General features: G+C 50.7%; 1 protein-coding gene and 2 long non-coding RNA genes across 48 annotated transcripts in view; 2 read left to right on the top strand and 1 right to left on the bottom strand.

The window, feature by feature from the left end:
* Positions 1 to 20,738, bottom strand: part of ARHGEF2 (Rho/Rac guanine nucleotide exchange factor 2) — a 74,161-nt gene that overhangs the window by 27,651 nt on the left and 25,772 nt on the right. For 16 of the 45 annotated variants that reach the window (XM_015111765.3, XM_028827898.2, XM_028827902.2 and 13 more), the window contains 3 exons: positions 12,251 to 12,368; positions 11,298 to 11,337; positions 10,003 to 10,096 (listed from right to left, as the gene is read on the bottom strand). In XM_015111765.3, coding sequence (XP_014967251.3) covers positions 10,003 to 10,096; positions 11,298 to 11,337; positions 12,251 to 12,368 — 252 coding nt within the window. Of the gene's footprint in view, positions 1 to 4,622; positions 4,732 to 4,920; positions 5,105 to 6,695; positions 6,747 to 10,002; positions 10,097 to 10,364; positions 10,642 to 11,297; positions 11,338 to 12,250; positions 12,369 to 19,088; positions 19,201 to 20,738 lie in introns of those variants that run through there. The other 29 variants (XM_077942527.1, XM_077942585.1, XM_077942522.1 and 26 more) reach the window with 11 other exon arrangements.
* Positions 1 to 20,738, top strand: part of LOC144330972 (uncharacterized) — a 61,770-nt gene that overhangs the window by 38,804 nt on the left and 2,228 nt on the right. The window contains exon 2 of the long non-coding RNA XR_013397724.1: positions 20,478 to 20,590. This is a non-coding gene — a long non-coding RNA (uncharacterized LOC144330972). The remainder of the gene's footprint in view (positions 1 to 20,477; positions 20,591 to 20,738) is intronic.
* LOC106992874 (uncharacterized) lies at positions 5,144 to 11,811 on the top strand. Of its 2 annotated transcripts, XR_003719947.2 has the most exons (4): positions 5,144 to 5,251; positions 5,882 to 6,027; positions 7,754 to 7,862; positions 10,017 to 11,811. It is a non-coding gene; the product is annotated as an uncharacterized LOC106992874 (long non-coding RNA). The 2 variants fall into 2 exon arrangements; XR_013397688.1 differs by lacking the exon at positions 7,754 to 7,862.

The following is a 20,738-nucleotide window of genomic DNA, read 5'->3' as shown; positions in this document are numbered from 1 at the left end:
AACAGAGTGAGACTCCGTCTCAAAAAAAAATAAAAAAAAGAGGCCGGGCGCAGTGGCTCACGCCTGTAATCCCAGCCACTTTGGGAGGCTGAGGTGGGTGGATCACGAGGTCAGGAGATTGAGACCATCCTGGCCAACATGGTGAAACCCAGTCTCTACTAAAAATACAAAAAATTAGCCAGGCGTGGTGGCGGGCGCCTGTAGTCCCAGCTACTCAGGAGGCTGAGGCAGGAGAATGGCGTGAACCCAGAAGGCAGAGCTTGCAGTGAGCCGAGATGGTGCCACTGCACTCCAGCCTCTTTTTGAGACTCTGTCTCAAAAAAAAAAAAAAAAAAAAGAAAGAAAGATGGGAGCAATGGCAGAGGGCATTGTGGATCTCTACTGAAAAGCTCAAAGGCAGACACAGTCTCCCTTCTTCTCTCCACTTTGTCTCCCAGGCTAAGGGATGAGGAAACAGTGACGTACATGGAGGGGAAGGCAATGCCAAGGCTAGGACTTTGGCTTCCTGTGCTCCCAGCAGGCAGCAAGGCCAGGCAGATCTACCCAGGCGAGGTAGAGCTTCTCCAAGCAGGCCCTAAGCGCTCATCTTTTTCTTTTTGTAATAATAGATTTTTAAAACTTAGTAGTTTTGTAGAGATGAGGGCTCACTATGTTGCCCAGGCTTGTCTCAAACTCCTGAGCTCATGCGATCCGGCTGCCTTGGTCTTCCAAAATGCTAGGATTACGGGTGCGAGTCACCATGCCCAGCTCTCTCATCTGCCTTTGCTTCTCTCTCAGGTATGTCCAAATCAAGACTTCTGGGAGAGTCACAGAGTACTCAGAATCACCTCTCCTCCAGCTGCACCTGGCAGCAGCCCCTTCCCCAAGGTGGTTACACCTCTGTCCACACCCTCTGTAATAGTGACCAGAGAGCCCGTGGAGTGTTCTACTGGGATTCGAGTCACCTGTGGCTCAGCCTCTGGACAGCAGAGGTGCCGTTGGCTATGAAGGGCACTAAGTCCTGGAGGAGGAGCTATAGGGCTGGGAAATGAAGAGGTGAGGGATTGCTGGCAGTGGGACTGAGAAGAGGGCTTGGGGTGGTCTCAGCCAGGCCCTGCTCCTTTATGAGCTTCCCGGGACAAGATGAAGACAGGAGGCTGAGGGGAAGGCAGCCAAATGGAAACACTAATGCCAAAGCCAGAAACAACACAGAAAGACATCACTGCACACACAAAGGCACTTAATAAATGCCTGCTTAGTGAATGAAGATGAGACACTGGCAATGGGGGTGGGTACGGGTGAAACAGAAGAGGGGTGCTAAGGGCCACAGGGAATAAATCAGGTTAGGGACCCTGAGACCCAAGCGTCCTGGACCCCAGCCTGCCCCCTACCCGGCCACACCTGTCAGGCCAGGAGAGAGAGACAAGCAGAAAGAGAGAGAGGGGGGTAGCAATGCAAACAGACAGGCATTTGTGCAAGTGAACAATAGCTGTGCCAGGACTCCCTGCCCTCCTGGCACAGGGCAGGCCGGCTGGGTTGGGAGGGGGGCAGCTGCTGCCTGCAACCCCACCCCCACCCTCTCCCAAGGAGACATAAACAAACCCGGAAGGGTCCAGCCAGCTCCTCTCAGCCTTTTCTCTTACCAGTTTCAGAAATCCTGACCAATCCGCTCACTCAGCTCCTAGACGATACTTCCAACCAGAAACTGAAGCTAAGGATGAAGCTACTTTCTCATGGCCAGAGAGCACGAACCCCTACTTTGCTGACCACTGTTCAAAACAGTGGCCCAGAGCATCTGGGCACAGACTTAGGAGGGCAGGCAGGCAGACAAACACACTGACACACCAGCACACCAGTAAGATGCACACAGGGGATGCACACATTCACATCTGTCCCCTCCTTGATTCCAAGGTCAAATTCCACAGCCAGAGTGGCTGAGATCAGACCCCACTGTAACTCCTCTGGTCGGCCTCAGCAGGTCCTTCTCTAGGCCCTGTCTAACCTCCTGCAAGTCACTCAGTGACTTCCCTAAGCTTTAGACTCCCTTCCCCCATCCTCACTTCTCCCCTCCCCCTCAACTCTCTCCCTAACCTCCATGACCCCTAGAATTTTTGTCTATGTCCCCAGAAGCCTCAACCACCAGGAGGACCCCCTATTCTTCCACTCTCCTCCAACACCGTCAGCCCTCTTAGCTCCCTCCTGGGCTCCCCCAACCCTCCTCTCCGCTGCACTCCTAGTCCTGCACACAAAGCCGGCCACCTCTCCATTCCTCAGAACAAAGAAATAGTCGCTCTGCACACTCCCCACTCCACCTGCCCACCACAGAGATTCCAAGGGGACCCCCAGCCTCCACAGCCATCCCTAGACCTCTGGTCCCTGCTTGGCAGAAAAGGACCCTTTGTTCTAAGGGATATGATGGTTGGGGTTTGGGAAAGGAGAAAGGGAAGAACAGGGGGCTAAAGAGAGAAAGGGGACCTGTGAGGTCTGGGGCTTGTGGAGGTAGGAAGTAGAGTAGAGAGAACTGAGGAGGTGGAGGACTGAAGACAGCCTGGGAGAACAGAAACGGAGTGGAAAGAAAAAGGAAGCATGGAGGGGCCTACACAGAGAGATCCTGTGAGTATGGGACAGAGAAAGGGGCAGGTTAAACTTACATTCCTCCTCCTAGGAGGAGCTCCCAGGGAATGAGGCAAGGAATGGGGAAGGGCTGAGGTGTTAGGGCTTAGCTGTGACCCATCCCCCCAAGGAGGTAGCAGGGGAGACCATCTTCCTCAAATAATGTCTTTTCCAGCGGGTGCCCCTCTACTTCCCACCACAGTATAAAAAGAAAGGAGACAGCTGGTGTGCTGGGGGGAGGGGGGAGAGGGGATCCAGGGTTTGTTGGCTAAGAACCAACTCCCCCTTCTGTAACCACAGTTTTCCGGAGGTGGCCCTCCCCTTCCGACCAGCCCAAACTGACAACCACCCTCCTCCTGTGGTCTCTTTGCCCTCTCAGATCCACCCACTCAGCCCCCCACTCCCCGCTGCCAGCCAGATTCCCAAATTACCCACCCCACACAGCCAGCCCCCACGGTAGAAAGAGCCAGTCCCCCCACCACCAAAAAAACAAAAACAGCATGAACACCCAGGTGTCTGACCTCCCAGCTCCCCACAATAATGGCAAAGGGATCCCAGTATCTACCTGCCCCCCCAGAACCTCTCTCTATACCCCCCTAGCCAGGTCTTCCCCCAACCGGCTCCCCCATGGCTTTCCTTTTTAGGGTGGAACCAAATTTCCGTGGTTTCAAAAAACCTCTCCCGCCCCCCTTGGCTCTACTCCAGGGTCTCAGCTCAAACGGTTGAAAAAATAAACAGACTTTGGAGCTGGGGCCTGGCCTGGCGCAGGGCTGTGAAGAGCCTGTCTGCCACCCCACTGTTCCACCACACTTCAGCCACCTCACCCTGGCCCTCTGTTTGTCTTAGGCCCTACTCAAATCCCCCGTTGCTTTCCGGATAGCAAAATCTAATCCCAACCCCGGAAAGAAAGTCTTTTGAAAGCTGCCTTCCCTGGCCCTCCACCCCCAACCCAGGATGGAACCTCTGCTTCTCCCAGTTTAGCATCAAGACAGGTAGCCTGGCTAGGAACCAGCAGGGAGGTGGAGGGGAGGGCTTTCCATCACACTTAAGGACTCCAGAGGGGTACTGCTCCCTTGGCTGAAGACGGTGATCAGCATAGGCTGGCACCAGGGGAGGGCACTCAGGTCGGAGAGAAGCCAGAGATTAAACCAGCTCTGGGCTGGGACCTGGCCTTTCTGATAATGGGTACAGTGCGGGGGGGCCCTAAAGGAGCTGGGAGGTGCTGTCTGCAGGCACCACCTTCCTTTCAGCTCTGACTTATTCACCTGCAAGTCAGCTTCGTCATTTCCTGGGGTCTGGGTGTGGAAAGGTCAGGGCACTTGGGAATGGGGCTGGTACAAAGGCAGGGATAAAGGGTACTTGGAGAGGAGTGGCCAAGAGGTCATGATGGGGGAGGAGTGTGGATAACTATACACCCAGACTCATGAAATGCTAGGTGAAGGGACCCCAAGACGAGCAGATGAGAGAATGAGAGAGCTGGGGGAGGAGGAGGAAGGTCAGGGAACACAATGCATAGTGCCAGGTGGGTCAGCCTAAGGGTTTCAGGTTGGGAGAAAGAGGAGCTAGGAGGCTGGCGGGGCAGATAGGGATGGAGGCCCTATGTTCCAGGCAGAAGTGCTAAGGATGGAGGAAAGGATCCCAGCTACACAAAGACCTCTGCTCCCTTCACCTAGAGGTGATGGCTTGGGGGAAGTAAGCCGTCCCTCGGCCGTCCCGACCCCAACCACCCGCCCACCCAGAGGGGAGAACTGAATCACAGCTGGAAAGTCCATTTGCGAGGAGAGGAGGAGCTGACTTTTGTCTTGGAAAGGTGGTGGTGGTGGTAGGAGGAAGCCGGGAAACCACCCCCTCCCGTCCCCTCCGCCGGATGGCGGGGACAAAGGGGGAACGACCAAGCCAGCGACTGGGGGTTGAGGGGGGTCGCTACGCCAAGGCCAAGCCGGTAGGGCCCGGGGGGAGAGGAGGTGCCGGAGCTTCCACCGCCCCCACCCCCGGGACACACACCTCCCTCTTCCCGCTCCGTCCCTTACCGGAGCAACTTTCTTTCAAGCGGCCTAAAGCACTCGGTCCCGCCGGCTCCGAGGCGACCAAGCCCAGGTCCGCTCCGCTCCCTCCCGGGATCCCAGCACCGTCGCGTCTGCCGCTCCCCCCACCCTTACCCACTTGCTCGCAGTCCCCACCCACCCCGTCCCGCCGCTTGCCGATCCACCGCTCCGCCCGATTTTGGCGCCCAGAAAGCAGACGGGGAGACAGAGGATGCACCGCGGGTGCCGAGGTTCGGGGAGCCCCCGAGGACAGCGGCGGAGGGAGAGGGGTTTCCGAGCCCACCTTGCTCGCCAGCTCTTTGCTCCGGTCGATCCGTGCCCGCGTGAGGGATTCGATCCGAGACATAATCGGACTGGGGGACCAGGGAGGACACGGCGCGGACCCCGGCGTCCGGCTACTCTGGGGGGAGGGCGGGGGGAGGGGTCCGGCCCGCACGCGTTGGTCTCGGGGACAGGAAGTCTGACTCCCCTCGCCCGGCACCCAGCACCAGTTCCTCAAACCCTAGTCTCCTCCCCCGCCCAAGCTCAGGAAGGGGGGAGGCGGAGCGGAGGGAGGGCGGGGTGCCGGCGCGCAGGACGGGACGCCAGGGTTTGTGTGGGGGCAGCTCGGAGAGGTACGAGGGTCCTAGGACAGGTTTGAGGGGCCCCACTGCCCATTTCCCCTCCAGCGCCTGGGGGCGCCCTCTAGCCCCAGATACCCGCCTCTTAGCTCTGCTTTTCCTAAAACCCAGCCCGGCAGCCCTAGCCGGACCCAGGTCGGCCCTTTCCCCTCTCCCTTCCCCTTCTTCCCTTCTCCCCTCCCCCTCCTTTTCTCCCTCCCCCACTGCGTTACCTCAGTCTTTAAAGACCCGCAGGCAGGAGGATTCCATTCGCCTCCAGCTCCTGGAGAACCCAAGACCAGTTCCTTCCTGGCCTTGGGGGTCCCATCAAAGCAGGCCTGAGCAGACTGACCCCCTTTTACGATTGGGGCAGGTGTGGCCAGAGAGAGGAAATCAGAGAAGAACTAAACGCTGGGTCTTCAGTACACCAGTACACGGGAAGGGTAGGATTCACTCGCAGAGGTCGAAGAATAGAGAGAAGAGAATTCTCCCAATTGCCCCACCCTTCTGGGGCCTTCCGGACCCCACTCTGCCCATCCTCCTCCTAGCTCCGCCTCTGCCAGCTACTTTGGGGGACTAGGCTGGGATTCTCCACTTTTACCGAAGGCCTTCCATGTGTCTAACTCCAGTTCTCTCTGTTGCAAGTTAAGCCGAAACTGAAAGACCAGAAACCAGCCTGCCCTAGTCAAAGAAAGTTAGGGCCCAACCAGCCTCTCCACAAGAAGCAGGGTAAGGTGGGGCATTCATCTCTCTGGACCCTTTTCCCCAGCCTGAGCCAGCCGCCACTTTGGGTGAGTTTCCTGCTATTGGGACAATTCCTCCTCCAGTTTAACTATGATCACTTACAATGAAGTTCATTTCTGCCTCTCAGGGTCTCCCGTTTCTCAGGAGAAACTAGAAGCACAGAGAGGCCTGGGACAGAGCCTTCGGTTAACAGGGTCCTGCCTGATTCTGGCCCCAAAGGGCATGGGAGAAGAAGGGAGGGAGGGGAGACCCAACCCAGATCCAGCAGCTCCCTGCCCTGGCTCAGCAGTGGGGCCAGGCTGCAGGTTTCAAGCCCAACTCAGCACTCTCATAGGTGCCAATTTTAGCCTCTGCCACTATTTTTGGGCTCCACTGCCTCACCACTGGCTGAGCTGGTTAGGCTCCTCACCCCCAGCACTACCCCTACACTGCCCCTCCAGCTTCCCCTCCTGCCTAGCAACTCCTTCTTCACCTCTTTCTTCACCCATTCCCCTGTTTAGGATCCTTAAATAGCAAAGACCAGGAAAAAGGGAGAGGAAATAAACCATGCCCAGTTCAGGCTAGATGAAAATTAGAAAGCAGGAAGGACTTTCCCAGGGCCATAGCTGGTTCTTCCCGGCTTGCACCTGCCAAGGATACCTACCTACAGGGAGGGCGTAGGAACTCCCCCAAACCAAGAGTCCTGAGGCTCCTGGCCCCAGAACTCCAGACTCACCTCCCCCGAGGTGGGCAGCCAAGACTCAGGAATGTACTAAATTTAAAAACAGACAGCCAGAGGCTAGAATCTTGGCCTCAAGGCTCCACCCACAGGAGGCCCAGAGACAAGATCTGGGGTGGGACCTCAGCTTCTCTCCCAGGCCTGGGGCAGGAGAGTGCTGCAAGCTATGGATAGAATCTTAAAGGGCCACACTCCAGCCTGGGTACCCAGGAAACGTAGAATTTGAACCCTGGGGTTTTCCAAGGGACCTCACGGTCCCTCAACTCAACTAAGAAGGTCTCTGGGCCGGGCGCAGTGGCTCAAGCCTGTAATCCCAGCACTTTGGGAGGCCGAGGCGGGCGGATCACGAGGTCAGGAGATCGAGACCATCCTGGCTAACACAGTGAAACCCCGTCTCTACTAAAAATACAAAAACTTAGCCGGGCGAGGTGGCAGGCGCCTGTAGTCCCAGCTACTCGGGAGGCTGAGGCAGGAGAATGGCGTGAACCCGGGAGGCGGAGCTTGCAGTGAGCCCAGAACGCGCCACTGCACTCCAGCCTGGGCGACGGAGCGAGACTCCGTCTCAAAAAAAATAAATAAATAAAAAAGAAAGAAAGAAGAGGACCCGACCCTCAAACCCTTTTCTGTCTCCCACCCCAACCTTCAGTCTACTTTCCATCCCCCTGCTGTTACCCTACCCCTCACCCTGTGCCCTCTTCTTCCCCTTAGGAGATGAATAGCAAGGAAAGGGACTAGGGACAGGGTAAAGAAAAGTGTTCTGCCTTTAAAAACACTTGTGTTTAGTGAGCTTGGCCTGCAGCTTGACTCAGTTTCCATTTTCTATATCCTCTTGAACAATTAATACTTTTCCCTTCCCCTTGGTGTCACCTGCCCCGCTTTTCCAAGCCCCCTTCTTCATTCCGGCCTCCCCTCTACTCCTATCCAGTGATATCTTCTGGATTTTCAGAAATAATTTTTTTAGATACACAAAAACAAACATTTATACCAGGATCTAAAAATAGCCACCACCTTCTTTAGCCCATTTAACTTGACGAAATGTGTCCCTCCCATTTCAGGGATAGGGAGGAGGTCCCAGGGAAGAACCTGGTTGCCAAAGTCTTGGCCAGTTGGTGAAAAGATGGGTCTCCTGGGGATACCCAAGCCCAAGGTCTACACTGTCCCAAGGTGATTTGTTTTTCTTCTTTCTTCTATTGGTCTGGACCTTGTATATTCTGGGAAGAGGTGATTAAGGCCAAATTGCCTTAAGTGGGCATCCAGCCAGAAGCTGGAAGAAGGAAAGGATGAGAGGGAATGAACTGTTGTGTTAGGGCTATTGAGAGAAACAGAGGCAATACAGAGCCAAAGCCCTGGGTTTCTAATATGGCACCACCTCTTATGAGCTGTGAGATCTTGAGCAAAGTAACTAACCTTTAAGTATTTGTCTGTAGAATTGAGATTGAAATACTTATCTTTGCCAGAATTGTTATAAGAATTAAATGAGCTGACCCCTGGAAAGTGTTTCATCAAGTGTGCAATGCCACTCAAGTAGGAGGGACTAAGCCACTTCCTTTTCTCACTGCTTGACTGAGCTTCTCTCCAGCCCCACCCCCTGATGTTTACTGCTTATGGAGAAAGAGATTAAATGAAGCAGGCCCACATATTCATGAAGGTGGAAAGAAGATGGACCAGGAGATGGCAGAGAGGGAAACAAAGGAAGACAGGACCACAGACGTGGGGAGGAAAGGCTGAGCGAGGCAATGTCCTGACTCACTCTGGCGCTTCCCTGTTCCCCATCTGGGCTCCAAAGTCTCTGCCCTCATTCCCCTTCACCAGGTTACTCAACCCTCCATCAGACTGTTAGGGCAAGGGTGGACAAACACAGACTAACTGGGATCTGGATGGCCCCTGGGCAGTACTGACTTCCCCTACCATTCCCACGGCAAGAAAAGGGGGTGATTCCACTAGCAGACTCCCCTACCTTGTAGTGAGACAGCCTGTAGGAAGGTGAGACTCAGACCCCAAGTTTCTGTTTTTGCTTTGTTCCCTCAAGATCTCCGTTCCCCCATGGGAGAGAAACCTCACTGTCCCACCTGCCCTCCCTTCCCATCAGCTTTCAGATTCTCCAGCTGCTCCTCTTCTGAGGCTCACCCAGTCTCATGCCTCCATCGGACTCAACTCCCCACCCATGGCCTGTGGTGAGAGGTGCTAACAACATGACCTGCTTTCATTTTGACCTTCCCAGCCCACCCAGAGAAAAGGGAATCTTGGCCAAAAAAGGCTGGAAGGGGGAGAACCCTGGCACTGCGGGTGGGGCTGGGAGGAGCCCAGGCAAACTTACTGGTGAGAATCTCATGGCTCTTCAAGGTGAATATGATGATGACTTCCCTGGGGTTTCTTTCAATACTCAGAAGCCGCCCCAAGTTGGAAAGCACATGCATACTTGGAGAGGCCAGGGGAGGAAAAGGGGGGCAGCTCACTCTGACAGTAAATGAAGAAAGTGGAAATGAATTCAAGGAGTAGGCAGAGCTCCCGGTTTCACTAGAGCCCGAAGGTTTGTAATAAGGATGAGAACAATGTGCCTTTGCTTCCTGGGATCAGAACAGCACATGGCCGCACACGTACGGGTATGCATGTGCTTCCATAATCATATACTTTCCCAGCTTCTACTCTGCCTGTGGTCTGATTTCATCTCCTTCAGCTGCTGTATCCACCCATAAAATTATGAGTGTAAAAGCACTTAGCAAACCCTGATACTCTATGAAGAAGTAAAAAGTAGTGCTGTAATTATTATCATTATTATGTCCAATGGTTGAGGTTTCTGCTGCCCACCTGTCAGCTATGTGAGGCCTGAAGAGAGGGAGGGCTAGGCCATTTCTCAGCTTCTGAGGTTCCTGGCCCTTTTCCCCTTCCAGCTGTCCACAGCTGACTGCTAAGCTGGAGGCGTAGGGGAAAGCAGAGAAAAGGTGATTTGCTGGGACACAGAGATACAGGCTGGAAGAGATAGCATGTGTTCCCTTAAAATTTGAAGCATTTGGCTGGGCACAGTGGCTCACACCTGTAATCCCTGCACTTTGGGAGGCCAAGGCAAGAGGATTGCTTGGGCCCAAGAGTTAGAGGCTGCAGTGAGCTATGATCGTGCCATTGTACTCCAGCCTGGGAGACAGAGACCCCCCCCTCTTAAAAAAATAAAAAAATAAAAAAATGGAACCATTGCTCTGAGTTTCCAATAGGGGGAGTGGTGGGAGGTGGCGATGGTGGGATGGGAGAAAAGGAACTGGGGAGGGCAGTGGGTCCCAAGCCTCCTGCTTCCCCAGCTGACTCCTACCTTGGCCTTTCCAGTCATTCCCAAGAGGAAGCTGAAGGTCCGTCGCAGGGAGGAGCCTGCCCAGGTACCTGAATGTCCTTCCAGCTGGCTGCAGCTGCAGAGAGAAAAAGAAGACATGAGAAGATGGAGGTAATGCTGGAAATGAAGAAAAAGATACTTCCTGAGAGATGCTGGATGAAGGATCCATGACCAGCAGAGCCAGAATGGGAAGGAAGAAAGAGGAAGGACTGGGAGAGAAAGATAAGCCCCCATCCTGACCTCCTAGGACTTCCTGGATGTGGGCATTTCAGCTTCCCAAGCCCCTCTATTTAGGAAGAAAACTCCAGGCTCCACCCAGATAAATACAGACTCCTCCTTCCTACCTAATCCAGGCTCAGGATGGGAGGCCCAGTCTCCTCTCTCATGCTGCTCCCCAACGGAAGTGGTATGGGGTGGGGGCTCTCCCGAGGGGCATTTTCTCCTCTCAGAACAAGAGCCCTGTGTACGACCCTCTCTGCTGTTTGGAGAAGGCCTCTGGGCCTAAAGCCAATAAGGACTGAATTTCCTGGGATTTCATCAGCCCCATCCCATGAGCTAATCCCAAACCCAGAGCCAGGAGGATGTGTCAGCTAGAGATTTTCAGGACCACAAAGCAGAGCCTGATATCTTAAAGGGACCATTACTTGCTTACACATCCACACTGTCTTAGAGGGCTGACCCACTCTAATCAGGCTTCAGCCATAGGAGCCAAATAAGCAGGTGCTGATTTTGCATGCTTATTTACATAGTTATTCAAATCTCCCAGCCTCCACTTCCAGACCTGAACTCTGCCTTCAGGCCCTGCCCTCTCTGCTGGGAGCTCCACAGCCCTTGCCCAGCCCTCCTTAGGGCCAATCCCCATTGGTCTATTATCTGAGCCATCCTAAACTGATCCATGGTCCTTGGTCACTCTTCCTCACTAAGACTGTTCAACAGTCTATCTGCCCTTTCACCCTATACCACTGACAACAGCAAGCAATTCCCATGCTCTGTTATTCAATGGACACCCTGTGCCCTGGATACTCCTTTTCTTTCCCTAATTTATTCCCCGGTCTCATGCAGCTACCGGGAACCTGGTGAGCCCACCCAAACCAAAGAAAAGAGGGTGAATTATATGCAGCTCAGGGAAGGATATTTGGAGGTCTTAGATCAGAAATGTTATGGGGAGGAATGATTCAGGAAGCAGGGAGACCCCTGGGGCTACAAAACCATGGCCTAGACCTTATTGCTCTTCCCCTATAGAGGCTTTTGAAGGATTCTGAGTCCCCCACACTCACCGTTTCCCGAGGTCAATGGCAGAGGACTGGGATAAATTCCCTGCCAACACAAAAGGAGACGAAAAGTGTCTAGCTAAAGCCAGACAAAGGCGCCCAGGGCTTCCTCCCCCACCCGCTTCACCTGGATCAGGTTCCCAAGCTGCAGGTGCATGTGACGCCATTCCTGAGGGCGGGCAGTGGGCAGCAGGGAGAGGGGGCGGGGTCTAAGCAGGGCAGAGCTGAAGAATTTAGGAGCCATGGGAACACAGCACCAGGGTTATCCAGGGGAACAGAGCACCAGGGTCATGTGGAGACGGTGGCTGGGAGACTGATGTATCAGAGGTTTCACCCAGAGCTCCCAATACTCCATCTGAGGACAAGGTACATTGCAGGTAACTGTCCTCCATCTCTGGTAACAGGGAAGGCTGGAGAACCTCACTATGTCCTATGTCCGCTTTCATTGGTAGGAGTTTCAGAATGCCAAAATCCAGAATTCAGATTGCTCATTTGAATAAAGCCATTCTGAGGTCAGGCATGGTGGCTCACGCCTGTAATCCCGGCACTTTGGGAGGCCAAGGCAGGTGAATCACTTGAGCTCAGGAGTTTCAGACCAGCCTGGCCAACATGGTGAAACCCTTTCTCTACTAAAATACAAAAATTAGCCGGGTGTGATGGTGCGCTTCTATAGTCCCAGCTACTCAGGAGGCTGAGGTACTAGAATCACTTGAACCCAGGAGGCAGAGGTTGCAGTGAGGTAAGATTGCGCCACTACACTCCAGCCTGGGCGACACAGTGAGACTCGGTCTCAAAAAAAAAAAAAAAAGATAAAAGAAAAAAGCCATTCTAGGGATTCCAAGGGTATGTGGCTAAACATAATCCAGGACATCTGAACCCTAAACAGCTAGCTATGAGGAGTGGCAACGAGATGTATAGGGGAAGGGGCCACCCCTGCTTTGCTCCCTACTTTTGCTCACCATCTGGATCCGACCAGTCCAAGAGACAGTTGATGCCACTCATGGATACAGACTTGGAAAGCATGCCAGTGGCCGAGTGGTCCAAAGGGCCAGCAGATGGATGACAGGAATCCTGACCCTGGAATCACGTCAAGAGTCCTCACACCAAGGGCAGGCTTCATCTGTCCTCCCCTCATGCTCTTTACTTCCCCACAGCTTGGCCCCTCTTCAAATCCAGGCCTCCCACCCCTTTCCAAAACCCATATTGGGATATTGCACTTTAAATAGTTGGGAAGTTACTCCTTCTGTTTAGCAGTCATTATTCTGTTGCAGTTCAAGCCTAGGCTTTCTTAGTATATAGAAGTATCTAAGAAGAGAGATTTACCCTGAATGGTTTCCAGAGATGTCAAACTCAACCCATAGAGGCCAGCCAGGTAATGAAAAAAACAGGCAGGCCTGGTGTGGTGGCTCACACCTGTAATGCCAGCCCTTTGGGAGGCTGAGGCAGATGGATCACTTTAGGTCAGCCTGGCCAAAATGGTGAAACCCCATCTCTACTAAAAAAATACAAAAATTAGCCAGGCATGGTGTTGTGCGCCTGTAATCCCAGCTACTCAAGAAGTTGAGGCAGAAGAATCACTGAACCTGGGCTGTGGGGGTTGCAGTGAGCTGAGATCATGCCACTGCACTGGTGCAACAGAGCAACTCAAAAAAAAAGGCCAGGCACGGTGGTTTATGCCTGTATTCCCAGCACTTTGGGAGGCTGAGGTGGGTGGATCATTTCAGGTCAGGAGTTTGAGACCAGCCTGGCCAACATGGTGAGACCCCGCCTCTACTGAAAAAACAAAAATTAGCCAGCCGTGGTGGCGGGCGCCTGTAGTCCCAGTTACTCGAGAGGCTGAGGCAAGAGAATCACTTGAATCCGGGAGGCAGAGGTTGCAGTAAGCCAAGATTGTGCCACTGCACTCCAGCCTGGGTGACAAAGCAATACTCCATCTCGGAAACAAACAAACAAACAAACAAAAACAGCAAATAAGCCAGAAGTCCCTCCTCAGTGGACCAAAGAATCAGTAGTATACTTAAACGCATTGAAATACTATTCAACAATAAAAATGAGCAAATCACAGCTCACATAACAATAAGGATGAATCCCACAGACATGTTGAATGAAAGAACCAAGACACAAAGATGTGTATACTGGTATGATTATGTGCATATGAAGTTTAACACAGGTAAAACTAATTGACATTGTTTAGCGATGCCTACATAGATGGTAAGCCTATAAAGAAAATAGAGCCGGGAGCTGTGGTTTATGCCTGTAACCCCAGCACTTTGGGAGGCCATGGCGGGTGCATCACTTAAGCTCAGGAGTTCCAGACCAGCCTGAGCAACATGGTGAAACTCTGTCTCTACCAAAAATACAAAACAGCCAGGCGTGTTGCCTTGCGCCTGTAATCCCAGCTACTCAGGAGGCTGAGGCAGGTGGATCGCTTGAATCCGGGAGGGGGCAGTTGCAGAGATCGTGCCACTGGACTCCAGCCTGGGTGACAGAGTGACACCATCATGTCACCTGGGTCTCAGAAAAAAAAGGCCGGGTGTGGTGGCTCACACCTGGAATCCCAACGCTTTAGGAGGCTGAGGCGGGCGGATCACAAGGTCAGGAGATTGAGACCATCCCGGCTAACACGGTGAAACCCCGTCTCTACTAAAAATACAAAAAAATTAGCCGGGTATGGTGGCGGGTGCATGTAGTCCCAGCTACTCGGGAGGCTGAGGCAGGAGAATGGCGTGAACCTGGGAGACGGAGCTTGCAGTGAGCCGAGATGGCGTCACTGCACTCCAGCCTGGGCAGACAGAGCGAGACTCCGTCTCAAAAAAAAAAAGAAAAAAGAAAATGGATCTCAAAAGTCAAGAATGCAGTCATCTCTGCCAGAGAGAGGGCTATGAGTAAGAACCCTGAGAGCTTCTCAGCTATGATAATCTCTTTTTTTTTTTCTTTTTTTGAGACAGAGTCTCGCTCTGTTGCCCAGGCTGTAGTGCAGTGGCCGGATCTCAGCTCACTGCAAGCTCCGCCTCCCAGGTTCACGCCATTCTCCTGCCTCAGCCTCCCAAGTAGCTGGGACTACAGGCGCCCACCACCACGCCCGGCTAATTTTTTTGTATTTTTAGTAGAGACGAGGTTTCACAGTGTTAGCCAGGATAGTCTCAATCTCCTGACCTTGCGATCCGCCCATCTCGGCCTCCCAAAGTGCTGGATTACAGTACAGGCGTGAGCCACCGCGCCTTTTTTTTTTTTTTTTTTAGGTAGAGTTTCGCTCTTGTTGCCCAAGCTGGAGTGCAATGGCGTGATGTCAGCTCACCTCAAACTCTGCCACCTGGGTTCAAGCAATTCTCCTGCCTCAGCCTCCCGAGTAGCTGGGATTACAGGCGTGTGCCACCAAACCTGGCTAATTTTGTATTTTTAGTAGAGACAGGGTTTCTCCATGTTGGTCAGGCTGGTCTCGAACTCAGGTGATCTGCCAGCCTCAGCCTCCCAAAGTGCTGGGATTACAGGCATGAGCCACGCGCCCAGCCTATTTTATTTATTTATTTTTAAATCTGGGGTGGTTATATGGGTGTTTGCTTTCTAATTTATTACACTGTAAATATATGTTTTATGTATTTTCCTGTGTATGTGCATTTCAAAAAAAATCTTAAAGTTTAAAAAAATACAGATTTATAAATTTTAAAACACCATTCTAAATAAATGTATTGTCAAATAAATCATAATGAAAATTTAAAGATGTTTTGTAACTGACCAATAATGAAAATACAGAACAAAACCTGTGGGAGAAGGCCAAAGTGGTATTTCAAGGGCAAGTTGTAGCCTCAGAATGCTTATATTGAAACATTTTTAATGCTGGAGGATTGAGCTATTCTAACTTAAAAAGTCAGATAAAGAACAGGACAGGCCGGGCGCGGTGGCTCAAGCCTGTAATCCCAGCACTTTGGGAGGCCGAGACGGGCAGATCACGAGGTCAGGAGATCGAGACCATCCTGGCTAACACAATGAAACCCCGTCTCTACTAAAAAATACAAAAAACTAGCCGGGCGAGGTGGCGGGCGACGGTAGTCCCAGCTACTCGGGAAGGCTGAGGCAGGAGAATGGCGTGAACCCGGGAGACGGAGCTTGCAGTGAGCCGAGATCCGGCCACTGCACTCCAGCCTGGGCGACAGAGCGAGACTCTGTCTCCAGAAAAAAAAAAAAAAAAGAACAGGACAAACTCATAGAAAACAGAGGCGAGCACGGTGGCTCTCTCCTGTAATCCCAGCACTTTGGGAGGCTGAGGTGAGCTGATCACGAGGTGAGGACATACAGACCATCATGGCTAACACGGTGAAACCCCGTCTCTCCTAAAAATACAAAAAATTAGCCAGACATGGTGGCACAAGCCTGTAGTCCCAGCTACTCTACTCAGGAGATTGAGGCAGGAGAATTGTTTGAACCTGGGAGGCAGAGATTGCAGTGAGCCAAGTTCGCACCACTGCACTCCAGAGTGGCGCAATGAACTTGGGCAACAGAGTAAGACTCCAGGTCTCAAAAAAGAAAAAAGAAAACAGATGGAAGTGGTCGGGCACAATGGCTCATGCCTGTAATCCCAGTGCTCTGGGAAGCTGAGGCAGGTGGATCACCTGAGGTTAGGAGTTCGAGACCAGCCTGGCCAACATAATGAAACCCCATCTCTACTAAAAATACAAAAAATTAGCTGGGCGTGGTGGTGGATGCCTGTAATTCCAGCTACTCTGGAGGCTGAGGCAGGAGAATCTCTTGAACCAGGGAGGCGGAGGTTGCAACGAGCCAAGATCGCGCCATTGCACCCAGCCTGGGCAACAAGAGCAAAACTCCGTCTCAAAAAAAAAAAAAAAAAAAAAAAAGAAGGAAGCATATAATAAACATAAATGCCAAAATGAAATAGTAAGGCCAGGCACAGTGGCTCACGCCTGTAATCCTAGCACTTTGGTGGATCACCTGAGGTCAGCAGTTCGAGACCAGCCTGGTCAACATGGTGAAGCCCCATCTCTACTAAAAATACAAAAATTAGCTGGGTGTGGTGGTGGGTGCCTGTAATCCCAGCTACTCAGGAGACTGAGGCAGGAGAATCACTTGAACCCAGGAGGTGGAGGTTGTAGTGAGCCGAGATTGCACCATTGCACTCCAGCTGGGCAACAAAGCAAACTTTGTCTCAAAAATAAATAAATAAATAAATAATAAATAGTAGACAAAGATAAATTAGAGAGGATCAATAAAGCCAAGAGTTGTTTTCTAGGATCAAGCAAATGAAATAGGCAAACCTCTGATAGGAATGATAAAGAAAACAAGAGAAAGCACAAGTAAAATTAGAATGAAAAAGCAGACCTAACTATAGAAAGAGCAGTGATTGTAAAGATAAAAGAATACTACCTATGGCCAGGCACGGTGGCTCATGCCTGTAATCCCAGCACTTTGGGAGGCTGATGTGGGCGGATCTCTTGAGGTCAAGAGTTCGAGACCAGCCTGGCCAACATGGCAAACCGTCTCTACAAAAAATACAAAAATAGCTGGGCGTGGTGGCGCACACCTGTAATCTCAGCTACTCAGGAGGCTGAGGCACAAGAATCACTTGAACCTAGGAGATGGAGGTTGCAGCGAGGAGAAATCGCATGGCTGGGTGTGATGGCTCATGCCTATAATCCCAGCACTTTGGGAGTCCGAGGCAGGCAGATCACCTGAGGTCAGGAGTTCGAGGCAGGCAGATCACCTGAGGTCAGGAGTTCGAGACCAGTCTGGCCAACATGGTGAAATCCTGTCCCTACCAAAAATACAAAAATTAGCTGGGTGTGGTGGTGTGTGACTGTAATCCCTACTACTCAGGAGGCTGAGGCAGGAGAATCACTTGAACCTGGGGGACAGAGGTGGCAGTGAGCTGAGATCACACCATTGCACTCTAGCCTGGGCAACAAGAGTGAAACTCCGTCTCAGGAAAAAAAAAAAACAACACTTTAACTCTTTCTATAAGGTAAATACAACCTTGATTCCAAAACTACACACAGACAGTATGACAAAGATAAATTATAGGCTGATCTCTCTTATGTATATAAGTACAAAAATCTGACACGAAATATTAGGAAAGTATAGCTGATTTTATTTATTATTATTACTTTTTTTGAGACAGAGTCTTCTCTGCTGCCCAGGCTGGAGCGCAGTGGCATGATCTCTGCTCACTGCAACCTCTGCCTCCTGGGTTCGAACAATTCTCATGCTTCAGTCTCCCGAGTAGCTGGGATTACAGGAGTGAGCCACCACACCTGGCCATTTTAAATGGCCACAAATTATTTGCAGTTCCTCCCATTAAGAAGGAGCCTGTCTCTTCACTCTGAATCTGGGCTGGCCTGTGACTTACTAGGATGACTAGAGTGTCACAGAAGTGCCATCATGTGATTTTTGAGCCTAAGCTTCAAGAAACCTTAAAGCATCCACTCTCGCCCACTTGGAATGCTATTTTCATCTGAACAAGCCTAAGATGGCATTCTGGAGAGGCCGTGTGGATGAGAAGCAAGGTACTGCAACTGGTAGGCTGCCAGCTGAAATGGTAAGGAAGGCCATCCTTGATCATCAGCTCTATTGAGGTCACCAGACAATGGCAGCCACCTAAATGAGTCCAGGTGAGACCAGCCCAAATTGCCCACCTAAAGAATTGTGAGTTTAAAAAAAAAAAAAATGTCATTTTAAACTGCTAAGTTTAGGGTTGGTTTGTTACACAGCAATAAACAATTGATACAAATAAAATCCAGAAGTATGTAAAAACATAAAATGTGTCATGACAAAGTTGGATTTATCCTAAGAATACAAAGGTGGTTTAATGTGAGAAAAATCCTTACATGTAATTTACCTCAATAATATATTAAATGAGAAGGGGCGTGGTGGCTCATGTCTGTAATTGCAGCACTTTGGGAGGCTGAGGTGAGGCTGAGGTGGGGGATCACCTGAGCTCAGGAGTTTGAGACCATCCTAGGCAACATGGTGAAACCCTGTCTCTATCAAAAATACAAAGTGGCACATGCCTGTGGTCCCAGTTACTCAGGAGGCTGAGGTGGGAGGACAGTTTGAACCCAGGTGGCAGAGGTTGCAGTGAGCCAAGATTGCACCACTGCACTCTAGCCTGGGTGACAGTGAGACCCCCATCTCAAAATAATTAATAATAATATTAATATATTTAAAGAGAAAAAATACATAATCATTTTTGTAAATGCAGAAAAGCATAGGATAAAATCCAATGCCCACTAATTCTAAAACCAAAGGCTTGGCAATTAGAAATAGAAGGAATCCTCCTTAACCTGATAAAGAATATCTTTTAAAACCTGCAACCAAAAATCAACCTCAATAGTGAAACACAAGATATACTCCCTCTAAAATCAGAAACAATACTTTTTATGGCATAGTTTTTAAGAAAAATAATAATAAAATCCAGAAATAAGACAAGGATGTCCATTATCACCATTTCTGTTCAGCACAGCACTAGAGTCCTATTTTGATGGATTAATGCTGGAAGAGAGGAGAAACACTAAATAATAAATAAATAAATAAAGATAGAGTTCTAGTCAGCACAGGAGTACAAGAAAAAGCAACGAAAGGAGTGGATATTGGAAAAGAAAAAAACAAAGCTCATTTAAAGGTGATATAGGCTGGGTGAGGTGGTTCACACTTGTAATCCCAGCACTTTAGGAGGTTAAGGTGGGAGGATCACTTGAGCACAGGAATTTGAGATCAGCCTGAGTAACATAGTGAGACCCCCGCCTCTACAAAAAAACAAAATAATTAGCTGGGTGTGGTGGTACACACCTGTAGTCTCAGCTGCTGGGGTGGCTGAGGAGGATCACTTGAGCCTGGGAGGTGTAGGTTGCAGTGAGCCACGATCATACCACTGCACTCCAGCCTGGGTGACAGAGCAAGACTGTCTCAAAAAAAAAAAAAAAAAAAAAAGTAAAGATGACATAATCGTATACTTAGAAAAGCCAAAAGAAAAAAAACACACACACACACAAACGGTTTTAATTTAAAACAAGAGTTTAGCAATATAAATGACTATAAGATTATTGTATAAGGAATAATTTTTTTTTCCTTTTGAGACAGAGCCTCACTCTGTTGCCCAGGCTGGAGTGCAGTGGCTCAGTCTTGGCTCACTGCAACCTCTACTTCCTGGGTTCAAGAGATTCTCTGCCTCAGCCTCCTAAGCACCTGGGATTACAGGTGCACACCATCACATCTGGCTAATTATGTATTTTTGTAGAGACAGGGTTTCACATTGTTGACCAGACTGGTCTCGAACTCCTGACCTCAGGTGATCCTCCTGCCTCGGCCTCCCAAAGAGCTGGGATTATAGGCATGAGCCACTGCACTTGGCCATGTATGAGGAATAATTTAATTCCATTTCTATAAACCAAAAATAATTATAAAATGTAACTTAAAACTAATGTATTGGCTGGGCGCGGTGGCTCACACCTCTAATCCCAGCACTTTGGGAGGTGGAGGTGGGTGGATCACAAGGTCAGGAGATCAAGACCATCCTGACTAACACGGTGAAACCCCGTCTCTACAAAAAATACAAAAAATTAGCCAGGCGTGGTGGTGAGCACCTGTAGTACCAGCTACTCAGGAGGCTGAGGCAGGAGAATGGCGGGAACCTGGGAGGCGGAGTGAGCCTAGATTGTGCCACTGCACTCCAGATTGGGTGACAGAGCAAGAGTCCATCTCAAACAAAAAAAAAGAAAAAATAGAAAGTATTTTTAATAGTAACAAAAACTACAAGTTACCTAGAAATAAATCTAATAAAGATTGACAAGGCCTGTGTGAAGCAAAAAAACATTTTTTTGAGACGGAGTTTTGTTCTTGTCTAGGCTGGAGTACAATGGCGTGATTTTGGCTCACAGCAACCTTCGCCTCCTGGGTTCAAGCAATTCTCCTTCCTCAGCCTCTCGAGTAGCTGGGATTACAGGCGCCCACCACCACACCTGGCTAATTTTGTATTTTTTTAGTAGAGACAGGGTTTCTCCATGTTGGTTAGGCTGGTCTAGAACTCCTGACCTCAGGTGATCCACCCACCTTGGCCTCCCAAAATGCTGAGATTACAGGCATGAGCCACTGCGCCCAGCCCATGAAGAAAACACTTTATTAAAAAACATTTTTGGCTGGGTGCAGTGGTTCACACCTGTAATCCCAGCACTTTGGGAGGCTGAGGCAGGTGGATCACAAGGTCAGGAGATGGAGACCATCCTGGCTAACACGGTGAAACCCCATCTCTACTGAAAACACAAAAAATTAGCTGGGCATGGTGGCACACGCCTGTAGTCCCAGCTACTCAGGAGGCTGAGGCAGGAGAATCGCTTGAACCTGGGAGGCGGAGGTTGCAGTGAGCCAAGATAACACCACTGCACTCCAGCCTGGGCGACAGAGCAAGACTCCGTCTCAAAAAAAAAAAAAAATTTTTTTTTC

Source organism: Macaca mulatta, chromosome 1 (genome assembly GCF_049350105.2).
Source record: "Macaca mulatta isolate MMU2019108-1 chromosome 1, T2T-MMU8v2.0, whole genome shotgun sequence".
Classification (NCBI taxonomy): domain Eukaryota; kingdom Metazoa; phylum Chordata; class Mammalia; order Primates; family Cercopithecidae; genus Macaca; species Macaca mulatta.
This window is presented reverse-complemented; position numbering and strand designations above follow the sequence as displayed.